Raw genomic sequence first — 20,373 nt, 5'->3', positions numbered from 1 at the left:
GGGTGGCTGGGGCCACCCGTGGGCGAAGCCTGCCGGGGCTTTGGAGGCCGTGGCCGGGGGCAGCGGGGTCGGGGCTGCGTAGGGGGTCTGGAGGGGGCTCGGGCGGCGCGGGGAGCTGGAGCCTGGCTGGAAGGCGCTGGGGGATGGGAGCGGCACACGCAGGCACACGCACACACACATTACCCACATGCACACGGCAGCAGCACCAACAGCCCCTGCCAGCAGCCTGCAATCGCTGGAGCGCCCCGCTCCTCCGCCTCTCCTCCTCCTCCTCCTCCTCCTCCTCCTCCTCCTCCTCCTCCTTCTCTTCCTTCTCCTCCTCCTCCTCCTCCTCCTCCTCCTCCTCCTCCTCGCTGCCCACCGGCCTGCGGCACCCCTCAGCGGCCTCCGGCCCCACCAGCGCACAGACAATGACTTCATGCGGATTATGCATCTGAAGAAATCACCAGCTCCCAGATAGCCACAGGGGGAGGTATCCATGTGTTTGGCAGGGAAGCAGCCTCCTGCTCGCCTCCCTTCTCCCCCTCTTTTCTCCTCGCACCCATCAGCTGCCTCCTCTCCGGCGATGGTCGCCTCCGGTCCCCCCGCGCGGCGCTGAGCGAGGCCCCGGCGCATCCCCGCTCCCACGCTTGCACCAAGGTACCGCCGAGGCTATTTTTATTTCCCCCCCCCCGCTCTTCTTTTCCGGTTCGCCCGTCGCTGCCGGGCTCGGTGCTGCTGCTCGCACCCTCCGTGCCTGCGCCTCTCCCGCTCCCGTCTCCCCAGCCAGCAGCGAGCGGTGGAAGGAGCGGTGGAGGAGGCTCGTCCCAGCCCCGGCACCTGCGCCGCAGCAGCGGCAGCCACGGAGCAGAGCCAGCCCAGCTCCGGCCCCGGCCGCCAGCCCTGACTCCAGGTTTGCATCTCCCACTCCTTCCTCTCTTTGTCGACGCGCCGGTGCCATTCAGGGGATGCGCAGGGGGCCCCGGGAGGGTGCTGGAGGGGGCGGATGTGGTGGGGTGCCGGTGGGGCTCGGCACCCGGGTCTTGCCGTGGGAGAGGAGGTGGGAGGGGAGGAAATGCGAGAGGCTGCACCCAAATAGATAGACACGTATAAAATAGGCTCGGGGGGGGTGGAGAGCAGGGCACGGCAAAGCGTCTGCCCCACGCAAGGGCCGCCGGGCGCATCCCCAGCATCCCTGCACAGGGATGCCACGGGCCGGGCAGCACCCAGGAGGCTGCGGTGGCGGCAGGCACCCACGGGCTCCCTTCTCGGCAGAGTGGCAACCCCAGGGTGCCGGCGCGGACCATGATGGACCTGAAGGTGGACGAGGAAGAGGTGGACAGCGGGCAGCCGGTGAGCATCCAGGCCTTCGCCAGCAGCTCCACCCTCCACGGGCTCTCGCACATCTTCTCGTACGAGCGGCTGTCGCTGAAGCGCGTGGTCTGGGCGCTCTGCTTCCTGGGCTCGCTGGCGCTGCTCGCCCTCGTCTGCACCAACCGCATCCAGTACTACTTCCTCTACCCGCACGTCACCAAGCTGGACGAGGTGGCCGCCACCAGGCTCACCTTCCCCGCCGTCACCTTCTGCAACCTCAACGAGTTTCGCTTCAGCCGGGTGACCAAGAACGACCTGTACCACGCCGGCGAGCTCCTCGCCCTGCTCAATAACAGGTGGGTGCTGGGTGCCCCATGGTGGCGCTGGGTGACACCTCCAGCCACGGCTCGGCGTGCCACCGGGTGCCCCACCTGCCCACAAGGCGGCTGGTGCAGGCGGCATCTCCTTAACCTCCATGAGGAAGCAGATCCTGAGCTAGTTCGGCTCCGCAGCTGGATGCGGCCACTGCATGGCCCTACCATGAGTGGGGTGACCCCAGGTCCTGCTCCTGCTCCTGGGCACGTGGCTCCCACGTTGGAGCTGCCCTGGACGGATCCAGCACGGCTCCGGTCCCCACGTGCAGCAATGCCAGGAGGTGAAGCTGCTGAGCGTCACCTGCACACTGGGGCCATGCCTTGGGCTGCAGGACCCCACGGTGCAGCACCCAGGGCGAGACCCCAGCCCATCCCCGTGCCCGCAGCAGCTCCATGGTGCTGCCAAGACATCCTCATGAGCTCGGGGCTGGGATCAAGGCGCGCTCTTTCCCTGTGCTCATTTTGGTGGGGCACAGCCACCGCATCCAGCCTGCCATCAACGGCACGGAGCACGCGGCTGGGCTGCCCTGAAATGGGGCCGGTGCTGCAGGACTGATTTTTGGGGGCGAGCAGGCTCTGTTTGGTACATGGTCGCTGCCAATGCCAAGCTTCTCCGGTGCCGCAGGTGTCACGGTGGCCCTTGGAGAAGGATGCTGATGGCTGGATGCGTTGAGCTCCTCCTTGCCCATCCTCCTGCCCCATCTCACATCTCTGGGCCAGTTTGTGCTGTTGAAGGCTCTAAAAAATGCCGTGGGCAGAGCGCTTTTGCCAGGGGTTGGGGCAGAAGTAGCTCGTGTGAAGCCCAAATGACTTTTGCCAGCGGGAGCAGCCACTGCAGCCAGGCCTGAGCCTCTGCCTGCTCTTTCCCCTAAGATACGAAATCCCGGACACCCAGACGGCCGACGAGAAGCAGCTGGAAATCCTGCAGGACAAGGCAAACTTCCGAAACTTCAAGCCCAAACCTTTCAACATGCTGGAGTTTTATGACCGGGCTGGCCACGACATCCGGGAGATGCTGCTGTCCTGCTTCTTCCGCGGGGAGCAGTGCACCCCCGAAGACTTCAAAGTGGTGAGTGCCCCCGCGGCCCCCTCCCAGCGCTGCGAATCCGCCGTGCAAGGAGGGTGTTTGTCCGCCTGTAACCGTTCCTGCCTCCTTTTGGCTCAGAAAGAACGGGCAGCAGCAGCATTAAGGGGATGCCAGGGGGTGGTGCCGGGCTTTAGAGGTCCAGGTGCCCCCCAGGCGCGGGTGCCGCTCGGTGCAGGGTGCTTCTGCGTGTGCAAAGCTCCCCGGGATCACTCGGGCTCTGCCAAGCAGGTTTGTGCGTGCCGGGCTGGACGCCTTGCGCTGGAAACCGCCGCACAGTGAGGATGGAAAAGCAGGGAGAGGCACGGCGATGGCCAGCGGGGAACTAAGGGAGCCCCCCCAGGCCCTCGGGGAAAGCAGGTCCCAGTGGCACAGCGCGGCGTGGAGGCTGCGGCTCGCACTGGTGCTCAGCTCCAGCGCACAATAAAGCCTTTATCCCCCCGCGGCTGCCTCTCCCCCGTCCAGCTGGGAATCACACAGTGCTGGCCATTCGGACGCTGCCTAATAAATTCGGCAACCGGGGCGGCTCTTTGTGAGCCGGCTCTGGTGTGGCGTGCGCCCCTCTGCGCCTTTTGGGGTCCCCGTCCCTGTCCCCAGCATGGCCTGGGGACGTCCTGCTTGCATCCTGTGCTGAGCGAGGCCAAAGCCGCTGAGCGTGCCGAGGCGCTGGCTGGGTGTCCCCAGGGCTCCTGCCCAGGTCCCGGCACCGTACGAGAGGTTTTAATCATCTGCAGTAAATTCCCTCGGCGGGCTCTTTGGACAGAGCAGCCTTCTGTTGTTAACAGTCGGGTGGTTCGGTTGTTAAATGGAGGCAAGTTGCAGCCCCGAGGGGGCTGGATCCCCCCCCGTGGGGGTCAGGTCCCACGTGCGGTCCCCAGGTGGTTTTGGTGCCTGGCCCTTCCTGGTGCCGGGTCGTGTTTTCCGCACCAAAGCATCCTCAGGAACTCATCCTTCATCCTTCCATCCATCTGTTAGGGTGCAAATACCCCGCTCCCCCCATCCGCTCCGACCGGGAGAAGCAAAATAGACTTGCAGCTGGTTTATTATTACTGCCTGGATTATTCCTTGCAAGCAGGTTTGGATGATTTAATGGATTTGATTAGAAAAAGCTGGCTCGGTGCTATATTTATGTTGCTCTCTGGATTCCCCTTGCAGCCTTGTGCAGGCAGGGCTGTGCGTGCCGGGGCTGGGGCCAGCACCGCCTGCGCACGCGGGGTCCTGCGGCCGCCCCGTCCCTCCGAGCTCTTTCAGGAACCTTTGCCCTGTCCCCGCACGGGGCTTGCGGCAGTTTTCAGAGGCGTTTGTCTTAAAGGTTAATAATTCCTGCCGCCACGCTGCTCCCTCCTGTGTCCGTCCATGCTCGGTGCTGCTCTGGGCCCCGTGACACCGAGTGAGGCCGGTGGGTGCCGGGGCATCCCCAGGACCGTCCCTGCACCATGCCCTGCTGGCCCTGCACGGTGCCCCATGGTCCCCCCGCCCGCGTCCCCCCACTGCAGATCCCACTGCCTCTGTTTCGGAGCCCCTTGCACCACCCAGGCTAGCGGGATGCCCAAGGAGGTGCTTTCACAGCCCCCCCTTATTGATATAGGGGAGATGCTGCACCCGAGGGGACCCCTGCCGGGGGCGATTTGGGGGCTGCCCAGACCCCATGGGCTGGGGGGGAGCTGACTGCGTGCAGGCAGGGATGGAGCTCGGTCCTTTCCGCGCCCGTCCCCTTCGCAACCGTTCAACTTCAGTGCTGCAGCCAGGGAGGAGAGCCAGGGGGGAAATGGGGAGAGCCGGGGAACGATGGGGAGAGCCGGGGAGCGAGCGGCCGCCCAGGCGATGCCGGCTGCATGCTGATGTTGGCCGGCGCGGGAGGCGACGGGAAGAGCCGTGGCTCCGCCGCCAGCACCGCGGCCGCCGCGTTATCTGTCCCCGGCAGAAGGGAGGGCTCGGGGGAGACACGGCAAATGCAGATGGGGGGGTGCCGTAACCGAAATATCCGGGGTGACAATAAGGGGGCAGGTGCTGCCTGCTGTCCTGACCCCCCCCTCTTGCACTGCTGGACGGTGGGAGGGCATCGCTGGGGGGCGGCCACGGCAGCACCGGGGTCCCCCCCGATGTGGGGAGTGCTGCCTGCGCAGCCCCACGCTGCTGGGAGCATCCCGGTGGGGGCACATCGCAGCCCCCCTGCATGGAGGGGGCTTGCAGCGTGGCTAGGATTCTCCAACGCGCAGGGCTGGTGCAGGATGCCAGGGGAAGCCCGTCCTGGGGTTATCGGGGCTTTTCCCACCTCCCCTTTCATCCTGCGTCGCCCCTGGGCCACATCGGGGGGGACCCTGGCCTTGCCCCTTCCCCTCCATCGCCACCCACCCCGGCTACGTGCTGCAGGGGGTGCTGCGAGGGGCACCAGCTGTGGGGATGCTCCAGGGGTAGAGATGCCGACAGGGTTTGGACCGGTCCCATATAGGGGACTGAGCCCTTGAAGGAGACCTGGGAGGATGCACAGGGAGCTGCAGCCGCCTCCTCTCCCCAGCCCCCAAATCCCGGCACGGCCTTAAAACCCAGAGGGGCAAGCACAAGGCATGGGGCATGTCCTGAACCCTCCCCAGAGCCTCCAGCCCTGAAGGATATGGGGCGAGGACGTCCCCATCACCGGGGCCGTGCCCAGAGCCCGCAGAGCTGCTCATGGGGCAGCCTCCCAGGACTCCTTTTTGGGGATGGGGGGAATCGGCCTCCCCTTTGCCTCCGTTTCGGGGCCATGCCCCCCATCGTGCTCATTAGCAGCAGAGATCAATGTTTCTCGCCTGCTTCTTCATTATTTATAAGTTCGAGCCCTCATTCCTCTGCGGGAATGCACGGCCCCACTGGCTCCCTGCTTGCATTTCCCTTCCCTCCCCATGCGGAGGCCCCAGGAGTGCTGCTCGCTCCCCCGTGGGTCTGCTCCCTGCCCAGCGGCCCCATCTCTGGGCTCTAAATCCCATTAATTTTCTTTCCATCAAGGGGAAAACGAGGATACCCTTCCTCTTCACCCCACAGCGTGTGGTCTGGGGCATGGCAGGGGTCATGGGATGGGAATTGGGGCTGTCCCCCACAAAACCATCGTTAAACCTCAGGACGGTGCTGCACGCTCTGCACAGCCCCTTTTTGGGGTCGGGGCAGCTGGGGTGACATGGGCAGCCGTGCCCGGAGCGATGTGCTTTTGCAGCTTTCCCATCTCACGCCCCTCCAGCCGGTCCTGGGGGAGAGTCACGTCCCCAAATCCCCATCCCCCTGCTGCTTCAGGGGCACGGGATCCAGGCTCTGTGCCTGGCCTCGGAGCCTTAGGGCGGCGCACGTGGGACACCCCAGAGGATTAAGACCTCTGGACCATTTCCATGAGGCTCCAGGGCTGAGCTGGCACTCGGGAGAATTGAGTCTGACACGGAGATCATGCCGCTGCCTTCTGCATTGGCTTCTGCATCCTCTGCCCTGGAAACGATGAGTGCCCGGGGGATGAGCGAGGCAGGGAGCAGGAAAGGTCTGGAGCAGCCCCAACAACCCCCTGCCACGCTCCTCCTCTCCTTCCTCCCACCCGCGGACCAACGCGGGAGCTGTTGTAACGGGGAACGGATCCAGCACCATCTCGCTGCACCCCGCTGAGCCTCCCCACAGCCCCTCCAAACCCCAGGGCACCTTCCTGAACCCCACCAGATCCCAGAGCCATGGCTCTGCCTCGACCCTCAGCCCTGGGGGGACCCCAGCATCCCCCGGCGGACCCAGGCATCGGGACCCCGGCAGTCACGAGCCCGGAGCCCCGCGGTGAGCGCAGCATCCCCGCGGCGAAGCGCTGGTGGGTAATCACGGAGCCGGAGCGGAAAGCATCTCCAACACAGCTGGAGAGACCAGGCGCAGGAATTACCGATACCCAGATATTTTCTGGAGCTTTAGAGAGTTAATAAAATAAATAAACCTCACGGGCTCATCTGGCTCTGGAAAAACAACCTGGGGACCGCGTGGGCAGCAGGAGCAGCTGCTGGCCCCAAAAAGCATCATCCCCCCGGCCTGGGACTGGTCCCCAGCAGCACGATGAGCCCGGCAGCGCTCCCCACGGTGCCCAACGGAGCTGACGCGTTTACAAACGCTGTAAAACATTCAACTGATTTATGTAAATCACTTCTTAAAGCGGCACAAGGGCTCCTAAATAACTTATAAGCATTTGAAACTGTTCGCGTGTATCTGTTGTTTCCGAGCGGCGTTTCACCTCCGGCATCCCGGCAGTGGTCCCCGGGGCCCGGCGGTGCCATCCCCACCTGTGTCAGTGCAAGCTCCTGCCCCAGCCGTCGGCGCTGCCGAACAGCGGCTTCGTTTGACCCCGGAGCTCGCATCGCTTGCCACGCGAGCGAAGCAAACCGCGTGGGACGCGGGCTGCGTGCTGCGGAATAATTGGAGCTGACGGAGCAGAGGAGCAGCCCCAGACGGGACTGCAGCTATTTGCTGGGTCAGGAGCACCCCGACTCGGCCACCTAGGAGGCTTTCAAGGATCCCGGTATTTCGCTCAAAGGAAATCATCCAAAAAGCAGCCCAGAGCCAGAGAAAGCAGAGGCACCGCCGCGTGCTCTTCCTCGGCAGCCTCATTTCCTCGGTGCTTACTGAGGTCTTCTGGACACAGGTGCCTGCGGGGTGCAGGTGGGAGAATTCAGGATCCCTCGGCCACCCACGGCTCCACTCGCCCCATGCCAACACACCGCGAGCGACTCTTGCTTGAATCCAGTTGCATTTTACTCATTTTGCAGCAGGACAGCGCAAGACAGTCCCCGTTCCTGCACGGGAGCGGCGCCCCCGAACCCCCTGGGATTTTGGCAGAGCCAAAAGCAGCAGAAGAGGGTCAGGAACAAGTGGCAGAGGACATCAGTGCTGGGCATGGCACAGCGGGGGCCGACGCGTGCCTGTGCCTCGCAGCCGGTTCGTTAGCAGCTCTGCCACGGAGCAGGTAAATCGTTTAGCGCCTCGAACCTGCAAGCGCCGAGCAACAGCGCTCCCGTTCGCCCCGGCAGGAGATTAGGAGAGGAGAGAGGAGGACACGCAGGAGCAGGAGCAGGCCCAGCCGGGGGTCGTTTAGGTCCTGGCCCGGCATCGCGGCCGTCCCCATCAGCGTGCGCAGCCCTGCCCAGGGCCGGGAACATGCGAGCGTGCACCATGCGCGCACGGGAACGCCGCGCACCCGGAGGTGTTGCGCACACCCAAAGCACTTTGCGCACCCAAAGAGTTTTGTGCACACCCAAAGCACTTTGCACAGCCAGAGTTATCTTGCACACCCAAGTCGCTTTGCACACCCAAAGCGCTTTGCACACCCAGAGCTGTCTTGCACACCCGAAGCCCTTTGCGCACCCCAAGGCACCCGGAGGTGTCGTGCCAAGAGCTCCGAGCGCCTCAGATGCACCTTTGGGGCCCCGCCAGGCTGTTCCTGCTCCTCTTGAGATGCCTTTGCACACAAAATCATTAGGAAATTAATTATTAATTATTATTAATAAGGTTTAATGGTATCTTCAGCTGCTGGAAGAGATGAGGAGGCTTTCGAGCACCATCTGGCTGGCCGCAATGGAGGCAGGGATGCCACGACCGCGGAGCTTCAGGCACACGCGCCCCAGACACCAGCCCTCGTGGGAGCCACAGGCTGGAAATACAACCCTGAAACAGCACCAGAAAATGGAATTTGTTTTTTCCAAATGATTTCTCCTTTACCTCCCTTCGGTCTTTATCTGAGACCCAGGCTGAGCAGCAGCAGCTGAGCACACGGCGCGTTCGGTGACCGAGGGTATTTCAAAGAATCCGCCCAGGAAAGCTCTCCGGGTGGCTTCTCCTCTTCACCAGTGCTAAACGGGGACAACCTGGGGCAGGGGGAGCAGCTCCCCTGAGCACCTGGAGCCGTGCAGGAGGCAGAGATCTCCCCAGGGAGATCCGGGAAATTAACTGTCTCGTGGCCATTTGCCTCAGTTTTAATTTATCTGGCTTTTTATAGATGCCTTTGTTTTATCGCCTGCAGAGAGTTTGGTCAGAGCTGGGGCTCTCGAAGCAGCAGGCATCACTGCAATTCCCGAAACAACCATGACTCAAGATGCACCTCACCATCTCAGGCTCTTATTTATTTATACAGGCCTTGACACTTGGATATTACAACTTTGTTTTTTTTTTATTCCTGAATATTTTTTCCCCCTGCACGGAGGGTCCGGTGCATTTGCACCCAGGATCCCAGCACCAGGACAGAGCCAGGGACACAGGACCACGCTGGGGCAGGGGCTCCCCCCACCCGCAGTTTATGGGGGATTTTAAGCCCCTTCTTGCTGCCCCAGCAGCCCCACAAGGCAGCGGTGAGCCCCACACAGAGCAGCCACATGCCGGGGCTGTGTAACCACCTTGCTTGGATCAGATTTGATTTGAAAACCGTGCGGTGCGCAGAGCCGGAGCAGGCGAACGCAGCAAGAAAACCCGCTCGGAATACAATTTCCACCCCCCCCCACCACCACCAATAAAAACATCAGCTTGAATGTTTGCATGAACTGTCTAAGCAATTGTGAAGGATGTCGGAAAACATTGCGACCTGCTTACGGGTAATTCACAGGCGGCAGGAAACACGGGAAAGCTTTCGGATAAGTGTCCGCCCGGAGAATAATCCCGGCGGCCCCGGAATTAGCGGCACCTCGGCAGCCTCCTCCTCTGCTCCCGGCGGGGCAGGAGCCAGCACGGTGCCGCTGCCCCCCTCCAAGGCACAGGAGCTGCTGCGGATGGGTAAATCACCCAGCGAGCTCTCGGATGGGTAAATCACCCAGCGAGCTCTCGGCGTTACAAACTGTTTCAATTATAGGAGCGTAAACGGGTCCTCAGCAAGACGGATAAGGCGGCTGCCGGAGCCACCGCGGCGGATGCACAGAGGAGCCCGGCCGTGGGTGCCCGCGGAGCTGCACGGGGCACAGCGGAACCCCCCCGGACCGACCCCCAGCAGCAGGACCACAAGGGACCACGATGCCGACAGCCCCGGCACCAGGCAGGGCTGGCTGGGAAGCGCCGAGCAGCGCCGGGCCAGGGAGGTTCTGAAAGATTAATGGAGTTTAAATGGAAACGTTTGGAGAGGAGATAAGGCTCGCCTGATATGAAATGATATGGAACAACGGGAGCCAGGGAGGCCCCAGGTCCATAATGAAGTCCACTTAGCGCATTACTCACCGTAATGTGCTTTTTATTAAAGTCCTGAGCTGCAGATGCTGGGTCTGCAGACGACAGCCCCGGGCAGGATGGCACGGGGCCGGCAGGCACAGGGAGCTTCCTGGCTGCAGGCACCCTGGGCTCTGCCACCGAAACCAGCCGGGATGGAACACAGCAGCCCTGCGTGGTCCCAAAACGGGACCTTTGTTTTCCCATCCCCTGCACGAGCCAGGAAAGGACTCCCGCATCACCCGTGTGCGTAGCCGGGGCTGGACTGCCTGGGCCCATGGGGACAGGGTGGAGAAGAGGCGGAGGTGGGGAATAATACAGAGAAAAAAAACTCCTTTTTAATCATCAATTTTTCTGCATTAGAATGTGACATGCTAATCCACTGTGAAGCGTCTAATCTGGGGGGATAAAGGGTCGGATAACACAAGCTGCGCCTGGCTTGGCCGACAGTGCAAGCAGAGGCAAGGTGGCAGCATCTGATAAGTGCGGCAGGATTAGTCCCAGCAGAGATCCTGGCCGCCCGGGCAATCCCACCTTGCTCACCCGCCTCCTCTGCCCAGGAGCAGCGTGAGGGCTGCCCTGACTCTGCCTCTTCTTCGGGAGCTGCAGCTGTCCCGAAATCCTTTCCAGAGCACCCACGGAGGTGCTGCCACCGCTGTTTTGCGGCCTTGGCCCTGCGGAGCACCTCTGTGGAGCAGGACACATTGCAGACCTGAATTTTCCCCCCCCCCCTGGCGCAATGCACCCGGCTGCATCACAGGCACGTGGCAGCCCGCTTGCCCCACCAAATATCCGCCCCCTGAACCCTGCTCCTGGGTGCTGTGGGGTTGCACCCAACCTCAGCGACCCCCAGGGGAGGTGCAGGCAGCCCAGCCCCAGCTTGGCCAGGCCTTGCCAGGGACAGGCAGCGCCTGAACCGAGCGGATCTGGCTCCCAGGGCACCTCCTGCGACAGCCTCCCCAGGGCCGGGCTGCTGCTTGCAGGCCTGGGATAACAGAGCTTGCAATGTTGTTTTCTCCTCGCCTCCTCGGGGATTGGTTTATCTCTATGAATAACTCCATCCCGGCTTTGATCTCCTCTGCCATTAAAGCGTGACAGGCTGTGAAATGTGCTGTTGCTGCCGTCAAATCCCCCTCCTGCTCCCCCCCCCCCCGCCGCCTCCGTGCTCCCCCGCTCCGGGGAACCTCCTTTCCCCAGCCCATGATGAGCTGCAAGGCACAGAGCGGGGCCAAACCGCCCCAGACAGCGGCCAAACACTGAGCTAGAGCCAGGAACAACCAGGCTCCTGCCACCGTCCCGCTGCCCTCACTGCGGCAGGGGACAAGGGCATCGAGCATCCCCGGCCCCCAGCCGCAGGTCGGGGCACGGCAGCAGCGTCCCAGCACGCGCCGCCACGGGGGCTGATGTCACAGCTAATTATAGCACCCCCCGTCCCTCTCCCCCGCAAAAGCTTTACCTGAAAGAGGGTAAAAATAACTCCTGCTGAGGGAGGAGCTGGAGCGAGCCCAAGGACTGGCTCCAGCATCTCCAAAACTCGCGCAAACTGGGACGGCAACACCCCCGCCCACGGCACGGGGACACGGCCACGGTTTGTCCCTAATTGCAGGGGCAGGACGGGGTCCCCCAAGCACCGGTGCCACCGTGCTCCTGGCCGTGACCATCCCTGGCCACCTTCATCCCAGCTCGAGCAGTGGCTCCGGTAACCGGAGGCCAGGCAGCGCTCAGCCTCTCCGGGAAGCGGCCCCGGTGCTCTCCGCAGGCTGGTTAAGCCAAGCGCGACAGGTTAATGGCTCCGGCCGATGATGGAGCGTTTTCATTACAGCACCTCCCTCTCCCTGCTGCAATTGCTCCTGAGAAGACACATTAAAAGTCCCCCCACCATGCCATTAGATCAGATTAGCGCCTTGCTTACACCATCAGGGACCAGCAGGGCGAAGCAAACCCTTTCTTTTCCATTTTCCTTCTTCGCCTCTCCCTCCTCCCCTCGTTGCACTAAAGCTCCCTGTCCCATAGCTAAGGGACGTGAGAAATCCCACCCTGACCCCAGCCAGCTCGTTCCCTGCCAAAAGCAGCCTCTGGTGCCTGTTCCCTGCTCACACCCCGGGGCTGAGCCAGCCCCATAACCCCAAACCCCCTCCCAGGTGATGCTTTCATAGCCCAGCCCTGCCCACGGTGCAGCTGCAGCTCGTCTCCACCGAAAAGGCAAAGGGACAGGATGTGACCCAGTCCCCCCGGCGGGGTGGCTCCCAGCTCCCCCGTCCTGTCCCCGGGACGAGTTTCCAGCTCAGACTCTCCAGGTTGCTCCTGAAAGGCGCGACCTTGCTCCCAGCCTTATGAAATTTCATCCTGTGGCTCTGGCACTCGTCCCCAAGGTCACCCCCTCTTCTCCCGGGCACTGACAGCATCCCCAGCTTTGTGCTCAGCGCCTCTGCCAGCGTTCCCCTTACACTTTTGGAGCCCTTTTGGGAATATCAAGCTTGGAGGGCCCCGGGGCAGACCCCTGAGGGACCATGTGCTATCACACCATAACCTCTCGCCATCCCTGCCCTGGCAGTGGTCCCCAGTGTGCGTCCTGCACGCTTCACCAGCATCTCTTGCTCGGGAAGGGCAGATAACTTTGTACCGGGCTCCCATCAGTTCCGTAGAAGTTTTCTGGTTGTATTTATTCAGCAGATTTGGGGGTGCCCGTGCCCATGAGCCGGGATGTGCTCAGGGACGAGGGGCCCCGACATGCCCCGTGGTGCGTGCGGGGAAGGACGCACGGCAGCCGAAGCAGCGGGCTGGGGCGTGCTCATCGCGCCCGAGCATCGCAAACCTCCCGTCCAGCTCTGGCGCAGCGAAGCCCTTCTGGATTCAGCCGCTCCCCTTCCCCTTGGGTCCCCGATGGCGGCTGCGGTGCTGGGATGGGGCTGGAGATTGCTCTGTGGTCACGTCGGATGCTTTTATGAAGTGCTGAGTGCAGGAAAAAAGCAAACCGCAAGAAGGGGCCGTGCTGCCGCAGGGCTGCAGTGGGGGATGCCTTTGCTCCCGGCATTTGCCCAGCCCTGGCTCCGTGCCCCCGTCCCACCTCAGGGCTGCCTCTCCGGGCCCCCTGGTCCCATCCTGCTCACCGGCACAAGGCCTGGACGCCATCCCCGGGGGGCAGCAGTGGCTCCCTGCGCCCCGCAGGGATGTGGAGGACGAGGTGATCCACCGCACGCCAGCTGGGCTCTGCAGGAGTCATCGCCCTTACCACGGCAGTGCCAAATCCTGCAAACAGCAGCGCTGGCTCGGAGGACGACGGACCTTGGAGCGCACGGGGACGGGTGCCACCGGGGCAGGGTGAGCACCACGAGAGCTCGGGGACACCGCAGCGTCCATCTGTCCGCTCTCGACGGCACCACGCAGACGGGCACCGCGGCGGGACGGTGCCGCAGGCATTTTGGGCAAGGCTCTGGCTGCCGCGGTGAAGAGCCCGGAGAGCACGGAGAGCCGAGCATATGGTGGCTGCGGAAACAGCCTGGCCCCGGCGGGGAGGGCTTGGCTAGAGCAGCCGGTCAGGCTGCCAGGACCACAAGACCCATGGGGAGGCTGGAGGATGCAGCACGCAGCACACCAGGTGCCTGCGCGCACACCCGCGCGCACCCATCCCCACGGGAGCTGGCAGCCCCTCGGCTTCCCCGGGCAGCGTCAGCAGCTCCCAACATGGCAGCGCCTCTGGAGCCGGAGACGTCTCTGCTCCGTCCTGCCAGCCGCAGCCAGGCTGGTCCCCCGGGACCGGGGAGCCCGCAGAACCGCCCCTCGCTCCTCCTCTCCTCGTCCCCGCTCCTGATATACCCTCCTCTCTCCGTCCCCTCCGAGCAGCCCTCTGCTCCTCTCCCCTCGCTCTCGCTTTCTCCCCGCGCATCAGTGTGCCTCTCGCTCCTTTTCCCTTTCCCGTTTCTCCTTTCTGAACTTTCCCCTTCCTCCCTCCCCGCTCTCCCCCAGCCCCTCTCGCCCACCTTACAAGGCATCGACCCGCCGTCGGAGACCCCCCCAGAAGATCAGGGGCCGGGACCACCCCAGAGCCAGGACCCCCACGCTGGACAATGCCCCTCCAGATCTTCTGCACCATTTCCTTCTCCCGCGAGGAAGGACCAAGAGATGCCACAGCTGCTGGGAGGGGAGAGGACGGAGCGGATGAGTTCCTATACGGGCAGGAGGAGGATGAAGAGGAGGAGGAGGACGTGGGAGCAGCCACGGACTTTGTGGCCTTTGCCAGCAGCTGCACGCTGCACGGGCTGAGCCACATCTTCGTGGAAGGCAGCCTGGGTGCCCGGCAAGCGCTTTGGGCACTGGCCTTCCTCCTCTCCCTGTCCGTCTTCCTCTACCAGGTGGCCGACCGCATCGCCTACTACCTGGAGTACCACCACGTCACGCTGCTCAGCGAGGAGGACAGCCCCGAGATGACCTTCCCCGCCGTCACCTTCTGCAACATCAACCGTGTGCGGGTCTCGCAGCTCAGCCACGAGGACCTGCTCTACCTGGCGCCCCTGGTCGACTACGAGCCCGGGATGGAGCTGGGCTTTGCCCCAGCCCAGCCCAGCCCCTGGGAGGAGGACGAGCCCCTAAATTTGTACGGTTTTTTCAATCGCACTTGCCACCAGCTGGAGGACATGCTGCTGAGCTGCAGCTACCGGGGCGAGCGGTGCGGCCCCAGCGACTTTGTGGCGGTGAGTAGCCCCGTCCCGCTGCCCCAGCGCGGCCGGGCGCAGCCCCGGGTGGCAGCACGCTCCTTTTGCCCGGCACCGTCGTCTCCACCAAGCATCCCGCCCGCTCTCCAGCTCGCTCGGCTCCCGTTACCCCTCACCTGCCCCACGATTGCTCCTTCTCCTCGCCCCAGCTCACCCTTCCCACCACCCGGGACTGCTCAGCGTGATGAGCGCCGTGTTCGCAGCTCGGGCTGGGGAGAAGCAAAACCCCTGGGCAAAGAGTGGGCTCCCGCGGGACTCCTGCCTGTCCTCTGGCCCCAAGTGGAGAGGGAAGGGAGCAGGGAGCAGCTCCAGCCAGCGTTGTATACGATCAGGCGAGCGATGCTGTCCTTGCCCGGCTCCTGTGGGGACAGGCTGGTATTTCACCCCATCCTCCAGCACCCAGGCGTCTCGCTGGTGTCGGGGATGGTGCCGGCTGCATGGCCCCACTGGAGAGCAGCTCCGGGGCTGTGCTTGCAGAGAAGGGGCCTGGCACCTCCATCCTCGTGTCACCGCCACGCCTGGGCTTGGCACCGTGCAGCCTCTTGGCCCTAAATGCCCCTTGCCCAGGCTGGCAGCAGCTCAGCGTGGAGCCGTGCCGGCGGCCGGAGGTGAGAGCTGGAACGGGTGAGAACAAGGGGAGCTGAGGATCCTGTCCAGCCCCGTCCTCTGTGGGGATGGAGGAGGAACGGGGCAGGTGCTGGTGTGGGCACAGGGCTGAGCGCCACCGTCTCGGGGATCTGGGGCTGTCGTGGGGTCCGTGGGGTTGTGGTGCTGTGAATCTGCAAAGCGTCTCCTCTGAACCGATGCCATTCCCGTGCCCATTGCCTTGGAGCGGGGGTCTCCTCCTCTCTCGGGGCAAAAACAGGCAGCTCCAACGGTGAGAGACACCCCATGGGGCAGGAGCCCAGGTCGGATCGTACACCCAGGCTGGGGCCGGCGGCACTTCAGGGCTGGCGGTGCCCTCCCAGCCCTGCGCAGTGGTGCCGGTGGCAGTTTGGGGTCAGCAGAGGGGCCCTAGCCTCAGCCCCGTGTTCTCTCCTGCAGGTCTTCACGCGCTACGGGAAGTGCTACACCTTCAACGCGGGGCAGGACGGGAAGCCCCGGCTCATCACCATGAAGGGGGGCACCGGCAACGGCCTGGAGATCATGCTGGACATTCAGCAGGATGAGTACCTGCCGGTGTGGGGGGAAACAGGTAACCCACCGCCCCAGCGGGTCCGCTCAGCTGCCAGCAGCTCCTGCCGTGCTTCCCAGCCACCTCCCAGCTCCTCACGCTGCAGGGCCACGTCCCTCGGGCTCCCTCCTCTTCCCTCCTTCCATTTCTCACCACTTCAGGTCCTTCGCTTTCCTTTTCCCTCCTTGTCTGTGCTATTTGCCATGGCAACCCCCCATCAGTTTAGACAAGCAGCCGTCACTTGTTTATAAATAGAGCCAAGCACTTTCCCTGCTGCTCTCCCCAAGCTCTGGACTGCGAGGGTCAGAGGCGGAGGGGACGAGGACGCGGTGCAGCAGGGGGATGGACGGATGGCTGGACGTGTAAAGGATTGAATTCGCTGAAGGGAAGGGTGGCAGGCAGAAGTCTCGTTCCCTCTGGCAGCCGGGTTCAGCTTCTCTCTGCTTCTCTCTGCCGCAGACGAGACCTCGTTCGAAGCCGGGATCAAGGTGCAGATCCACAGCCAGGACGAGCCCCCGCTGATTGACCAGCTGGGCTTCGGGGTGGCGCCCGGCTTCCAGACCTTCGTGTCCTGCCAGGAGCAGCGGGTAGGGGCTGGGGGTGCCAGGATGCTTCCTCCCACCCTCTGGGCTAGACGTGGGCCACCGAGCCCCTGTCCCCTTGTCCTGATGTGGGATGGAGAGGGGGGACCGGCCCCGGGGAGGCTCCGTCCCTTCGCTGTGCCTGGGGGGCTGCGGGGAGGTGGGCTTCTCTCCTCACTCCTGGCTTCTGCCCCGTCCCAGCTCATCTACCTGCCACCTCCCTGGGGCGACTGCAAGGCCGTGGCGGGCGACTCGGAGTTTTACGACACCTACAGCATCACCGCCTGCCGCATCGACTGCGAGACCCGCTACCTGGTGGAGAACTGCAACTGCCGCATGGTGCACATGCCGGGTGAGCCGCGTGCCGCCGGGTCCGGCCCCTCCGGACCCGCGGACACGGTCCCATGGGAATCCTTTCTCTCTCCTCCAGGCGATGCCCCTTACTGCACCCCGGAGCAGTACAAGGAGTGTGCGGACCCGGCCTTAGGTGAGGCTGCCCGGCCCCGGGGGGACTGAGCGTTGGGTTTTTCCATCTCTTCATCCCTCTCTCTCCCTGCCCAGATTTCCTGGTGGAGAAGGACAACGAGTACTGCGTCTGCGAGATGCCCTGCAACGTGACCCGCTACGGCAAAGAGCTCTCCATGGTGAAAATCCCCAGCAAGGCCTCTGCCAAGTACCTGGCCAAGAAGTACAACAAGTCGGAGCAGTACATCGGGTAACCCCCCACGGGGACAGGGCGGGATCGCGCCCCTCTGGCTCAAACCTCGACCTGACGCTGCTTCTTTTCCGTGCAGGGAGAACATCCTGGTGCTGGACATCTTCTTTGAAGCCTTGAACTATGAGACGATCGAGCAGAAGAAGGCGTACGAGGTGGCCGGCTTGCTGGGTGAGCGCTCTGGGCCACTGGCTGTGCCCTGTGACGGGTGGATGCCCCACGTCGGCATCCTCCAGCGTGGTCCCGCGTGCTGTGAGCCCAGTCCCGAGGCACCAGGGTGTGCCGACAGCGTGGGCGCAGAGCAGGGCACCCTGCCGGGTCACAGCGGTGACGGGTTCTGCCCTTTCTTTGATCCATCTGCCCCCAGACACCGGGCTCATGCCCCGCTGATGAATTCCCTCTCCTCTCCTTTCCTCTCCCTTCCAGGCGACATTGGGGGGCAGATGGGGCTCTTCATCGGGGCCAGCATTCTCACCGTGCTGGAGCTGTTTGACTACGCCTATGAGGTGAGCACCTCTGCCATCCCCTGGCTGCGAGGGGGCCCGGGATATGCTGGAACACCAAAGTGCTCCCCCCCAGTCCCCTCTGATCCTCCAGGGCTGGCACAAGCCCATCCTCCCCTTGGCACCACATTCCCCCGGGGCTGGCAGAGCCTGCTGGGGGGTGCTGGGCCATTCCCTGCACCTTGGGCACGCGGCAGAGCCATTTGTGAGCCCGCATGGAGCTGAAACGTGGCTCTCGCAGGTGATAAAGCACCGGCTGTGCCGGCGGGGCAAGTGCCGCAAGAACCACAAGAGGAACAACACGGACAAGGGCGTCGCGCTGAGCATGGACGACGTGAAACGCCACGTAAGTGCCGCGGTGTTTCACGGTGGTGGTGGGGTCACTCTTTTGGGAACCAGGTGGGGAAAGCAGAGGCAGCAGGCAGAGATGTTGTAGGGAGCCAGGGATCCCACTCTGCAGGGTTCTGGGTGAAGCCGGCGAGCCCAGCACCCCACCCAGCCTCTCTGCCCCGCAGAATCCCTGTGAAAGCATACGGGGCCACCCGGCAGGCATGACGTACGCAGCAAACATCCTACCTCATCACCCGGCCCGGGGCACCTTTGAGGACTTCACCTGCTAACTGACGTCTGGATGTACAACCTGAGCTACCAAAGCCCTCCGGAGAGCTGCCCTTCTCCCTGCGAGCGCCAGCGGAGAGACACACCAAGGGGACCTTGCTCCTCGCCACAGTGGGACATGGACAAGAGCGACGGCCTCGGATTTCGGGGCAGGCGGTCGGGTCGGGCCACGCTCGGACCCGGCATGCAGCCTCCGCGGCAGCTGCTCCGTGCCTGCCCCGCTAGCTCAGAGACTCGAGGACGCTCCAGCCCAGCCATCCTCGCGGCGCGGGGAGCGACACGCACAGCGGGCTGGGGCACGGGCCTTCCCCGTCTCCTCCCCTTCGGCTCCCCTCAGCCTTTTTAACTAGAAACCCAGAAGCCAAGAAGAAGCAGCCATTCGGCCGCACGGTCTCCATCCACAGCCCTGTCCGTCTGTCCATCCGTCGTCTCCATGCCCATTTTGCTCCCACGCCTCGGCCGGCGCTTGCCGGTGGCCCTGTGCCCGGTGGGAGGGATCGCCGCGGAGCCCTGCAGCGTGTCCAGCGGGCACGGCCGCGGGTTCATCGGCCCCAGCAGAGCCTCGCTGCCCCCTGGGACCAGGGTGGCCCGCAGCCCACCCTCACCGCGGCCCTGCCTGGGCACCCCCGGCCGTTCCACGTGCACAAAGACGGGGCAGCTCCACCTCTCCAAAACGTCTTCCTCGGCCACCTGCCCTGGGGACGGCGGTGCCCGGCCGCTGAGCTCGCCGGTGGCTGCGAGCGCCGTGGAGGACCCAGCCTGGGGGTGCCACCTTGGCATCGAAGACCCCGCTGCCCAGTCGCTCTGCCTCGGCTGTGTCATGGGGTGGTCTCCCTGCCTGTCTCTCCCGGGCTTTGCCCCGCAGTCCCTTGTGTCCCCAGCGAACCTGGAGCTACCCCGTGCGGCCCCAAAAACAGCCGTCCTTGGGGAGAAAGGCATAAGGAAAGCTCCTGGCCCCCAGTTCGGCTGCAGCCACTGGCCTGGCTCGGCTAGGGGCGCAAGGCGGAGCCCCTCAGCACCGCTTCAGCCAGGCGGGCATAGCAGCCCCAACCCTGAAAGGGTTTGGAGGTTTAAGGGACACCCCACGGCACAGGGTGCTCCGGTCCGCGGGACCGCAGGCTCCCACCCCGCCCCAACAGCAGCCACCCCCGGGGGCCACGAGCCCCGGGCACCTTTGGGGCGCCTGCCAGCTCGCCGCCTGGGACCCCCGCTGCTCCTCCCGTTGCTGCCCCTTCCCAGCAGCGGGGGCCGGCCGGCCGGCTCTGGCCGAGTCTCCGCTCCCCGGGCCCGCGAGCGCACGGCCACTCGGCTCCAGGGTCAGTGGCAATCAGCCTCCCCCAGCCCCTGCCAGCCCCAGGCCCCCTCGCATCAAGCAAAAGCCCTCCCGGGGCTGAAGTGCTACTTATCTTCAAGAGCTTTTGCAATAAGTCTTTTTAGTAATTATTATTTCTACGGCGTGCTTTTGTTCTTCTTATTGTCATTATTATTATTTGCTTCCTGACCAAAATTAGGAACTGGGGGGCAGTCCTTTGTTATCCAGCGATCACCCAAAGATGACAGGTCGGCCGCATCCATAAATTTTCTTATGGATTTTTCCTAATGTTTCATTTCATGTCATTTATTTATTTTCTTTCTTTCTCTCCCACTAAAGCTTTTAAAGATGGGGCTGGGATTTGACCTTGATGCTCACCTGTTGAAGCATACACTTTTTTGTTTGTTTCTATTATGCCATCCGCATTTTATATTTCTTATATATAATATATATGACTATATATATATGTGTACATATATATATATATATCTATATATGCATCATATCAGTGTAGATACCCATCCCGTAGCATTTAGGCCTTGTTCTTGTGCCATTTTTTTTTTCTGTTACTGATCTCTGAATGCCTTCAAGTGTATAAAGTGTTGAATTCTCTCTGGTATCTGTACTATGTACACACATTTTCATAGGAAGCACAATAAGATGACAGATGCATTGTACATCAATACCTGCTACTCTTAACGATGATATAAAGAATGATATAACTGACGAACACTGAGCCTCTCTCTCTCACGGAGCTGCAGGAAATGCTCCCCAAGGAGGCAGGCGGGGACGGCAGCAGCCCAGGATGTTCTTGAAGGCATCCCTGAAATGCTG

General features: G+C 63.1%; 1 protein-coding gene across 4 annotated transcripts; it reads left to right on the top strand.

Annotated features, from left to right (window-relative positions):
- Positions 1-318: 318 nt before the first annotated feature.
- ASIC1 (acid sensing ion channel subunit 1) lies at positions 319-20,265 on the top strand. Of its 4 annotated transcripts, none has more exons than XM_048052886.2 (13): positions 319-639; positions 770-892; positions 1,255-1,649; positions 2,541-2,736; positions 15,681-15,831; positions 16,270-16,397; positions 16,593-16,743; positions 16,822-16,878; positions 16,953-17,106; positions 17,186-17,277; positions 17,533-17,612; positions 17,851-17,955; positions 18,125-20,265. In XM_048052886.2, the coding sequence occupies exons 3-13, from the start codon at positions 1,285-1,287 to the stop codon at positions 18,227-18,229; spliced, it is 1,584 nt and encodes a 527-aa protein (XP_047908843.1). In that variant the 5' UTR covers positions 319-639; positions 770-892; positions 1,255-1,284; the 3' UTR covers positions 18,230-20,265. The 4 variants fall into 4 exon arrangements, with proteins under 4 accessions (XP_047908843.1, XP_047908842.1, XP_066841858.1 ...); XM_048052885.2 differs by having other exon boundaries at positions 766-892; XM_066985757.1 differs by having other exon boundaries at positions 319-892.
- Positions 20,266-20,373: the final 108 nt, after the last annotated feature.

Source organism: Anser cygnoides, chromosome 32 (assembly GCF_040182565.1).
Source record: "Anser cygnoides isolate HZ-2024a breed goose chromosome 32, Taihu_goose_T2T_genome, whole genome shotgun sequence".
Classification (NCBI taxonomy): Eukaryota; Metazoa; Chordata; class Aves; order Anseriformes; family Anatidae; genus Anser; species Anser cygnoides.
The sequence above is the reverse complement of the archived record's forward strand: the minus strand, read 5'-3'. Positions and strand labels throughout refer to the sequence as shown.

What these genes read in the sequence shown, in the direction of transcription:
- ASIC1 (XM_048052887.2), top strand. Translation starts at nt 13,992, where the DNA reads ATGCCCCTCCAGATCTTCTGCACCATTTCCTTCTCCCGCGAGGAAGGA. An exon ending in GCCCCAGCGACTTTGTGGCG is followed by an intron (nt 14,616 to 15,680) that starts GTGAGTAGCCCC and finishes TCTCTCCTGCAG; the next exon opens with GTCTTCACGCGCTACGGGAA. An exon ending in TGGACGACGTGAAACGCCAC is followed by an intron (nt 17,956 to 18,124) that starts GTAAGTGCCGCG and finishes TCTGCCCCGCAG; the next exon opens with AATCCCTGTGAAAGCATACG.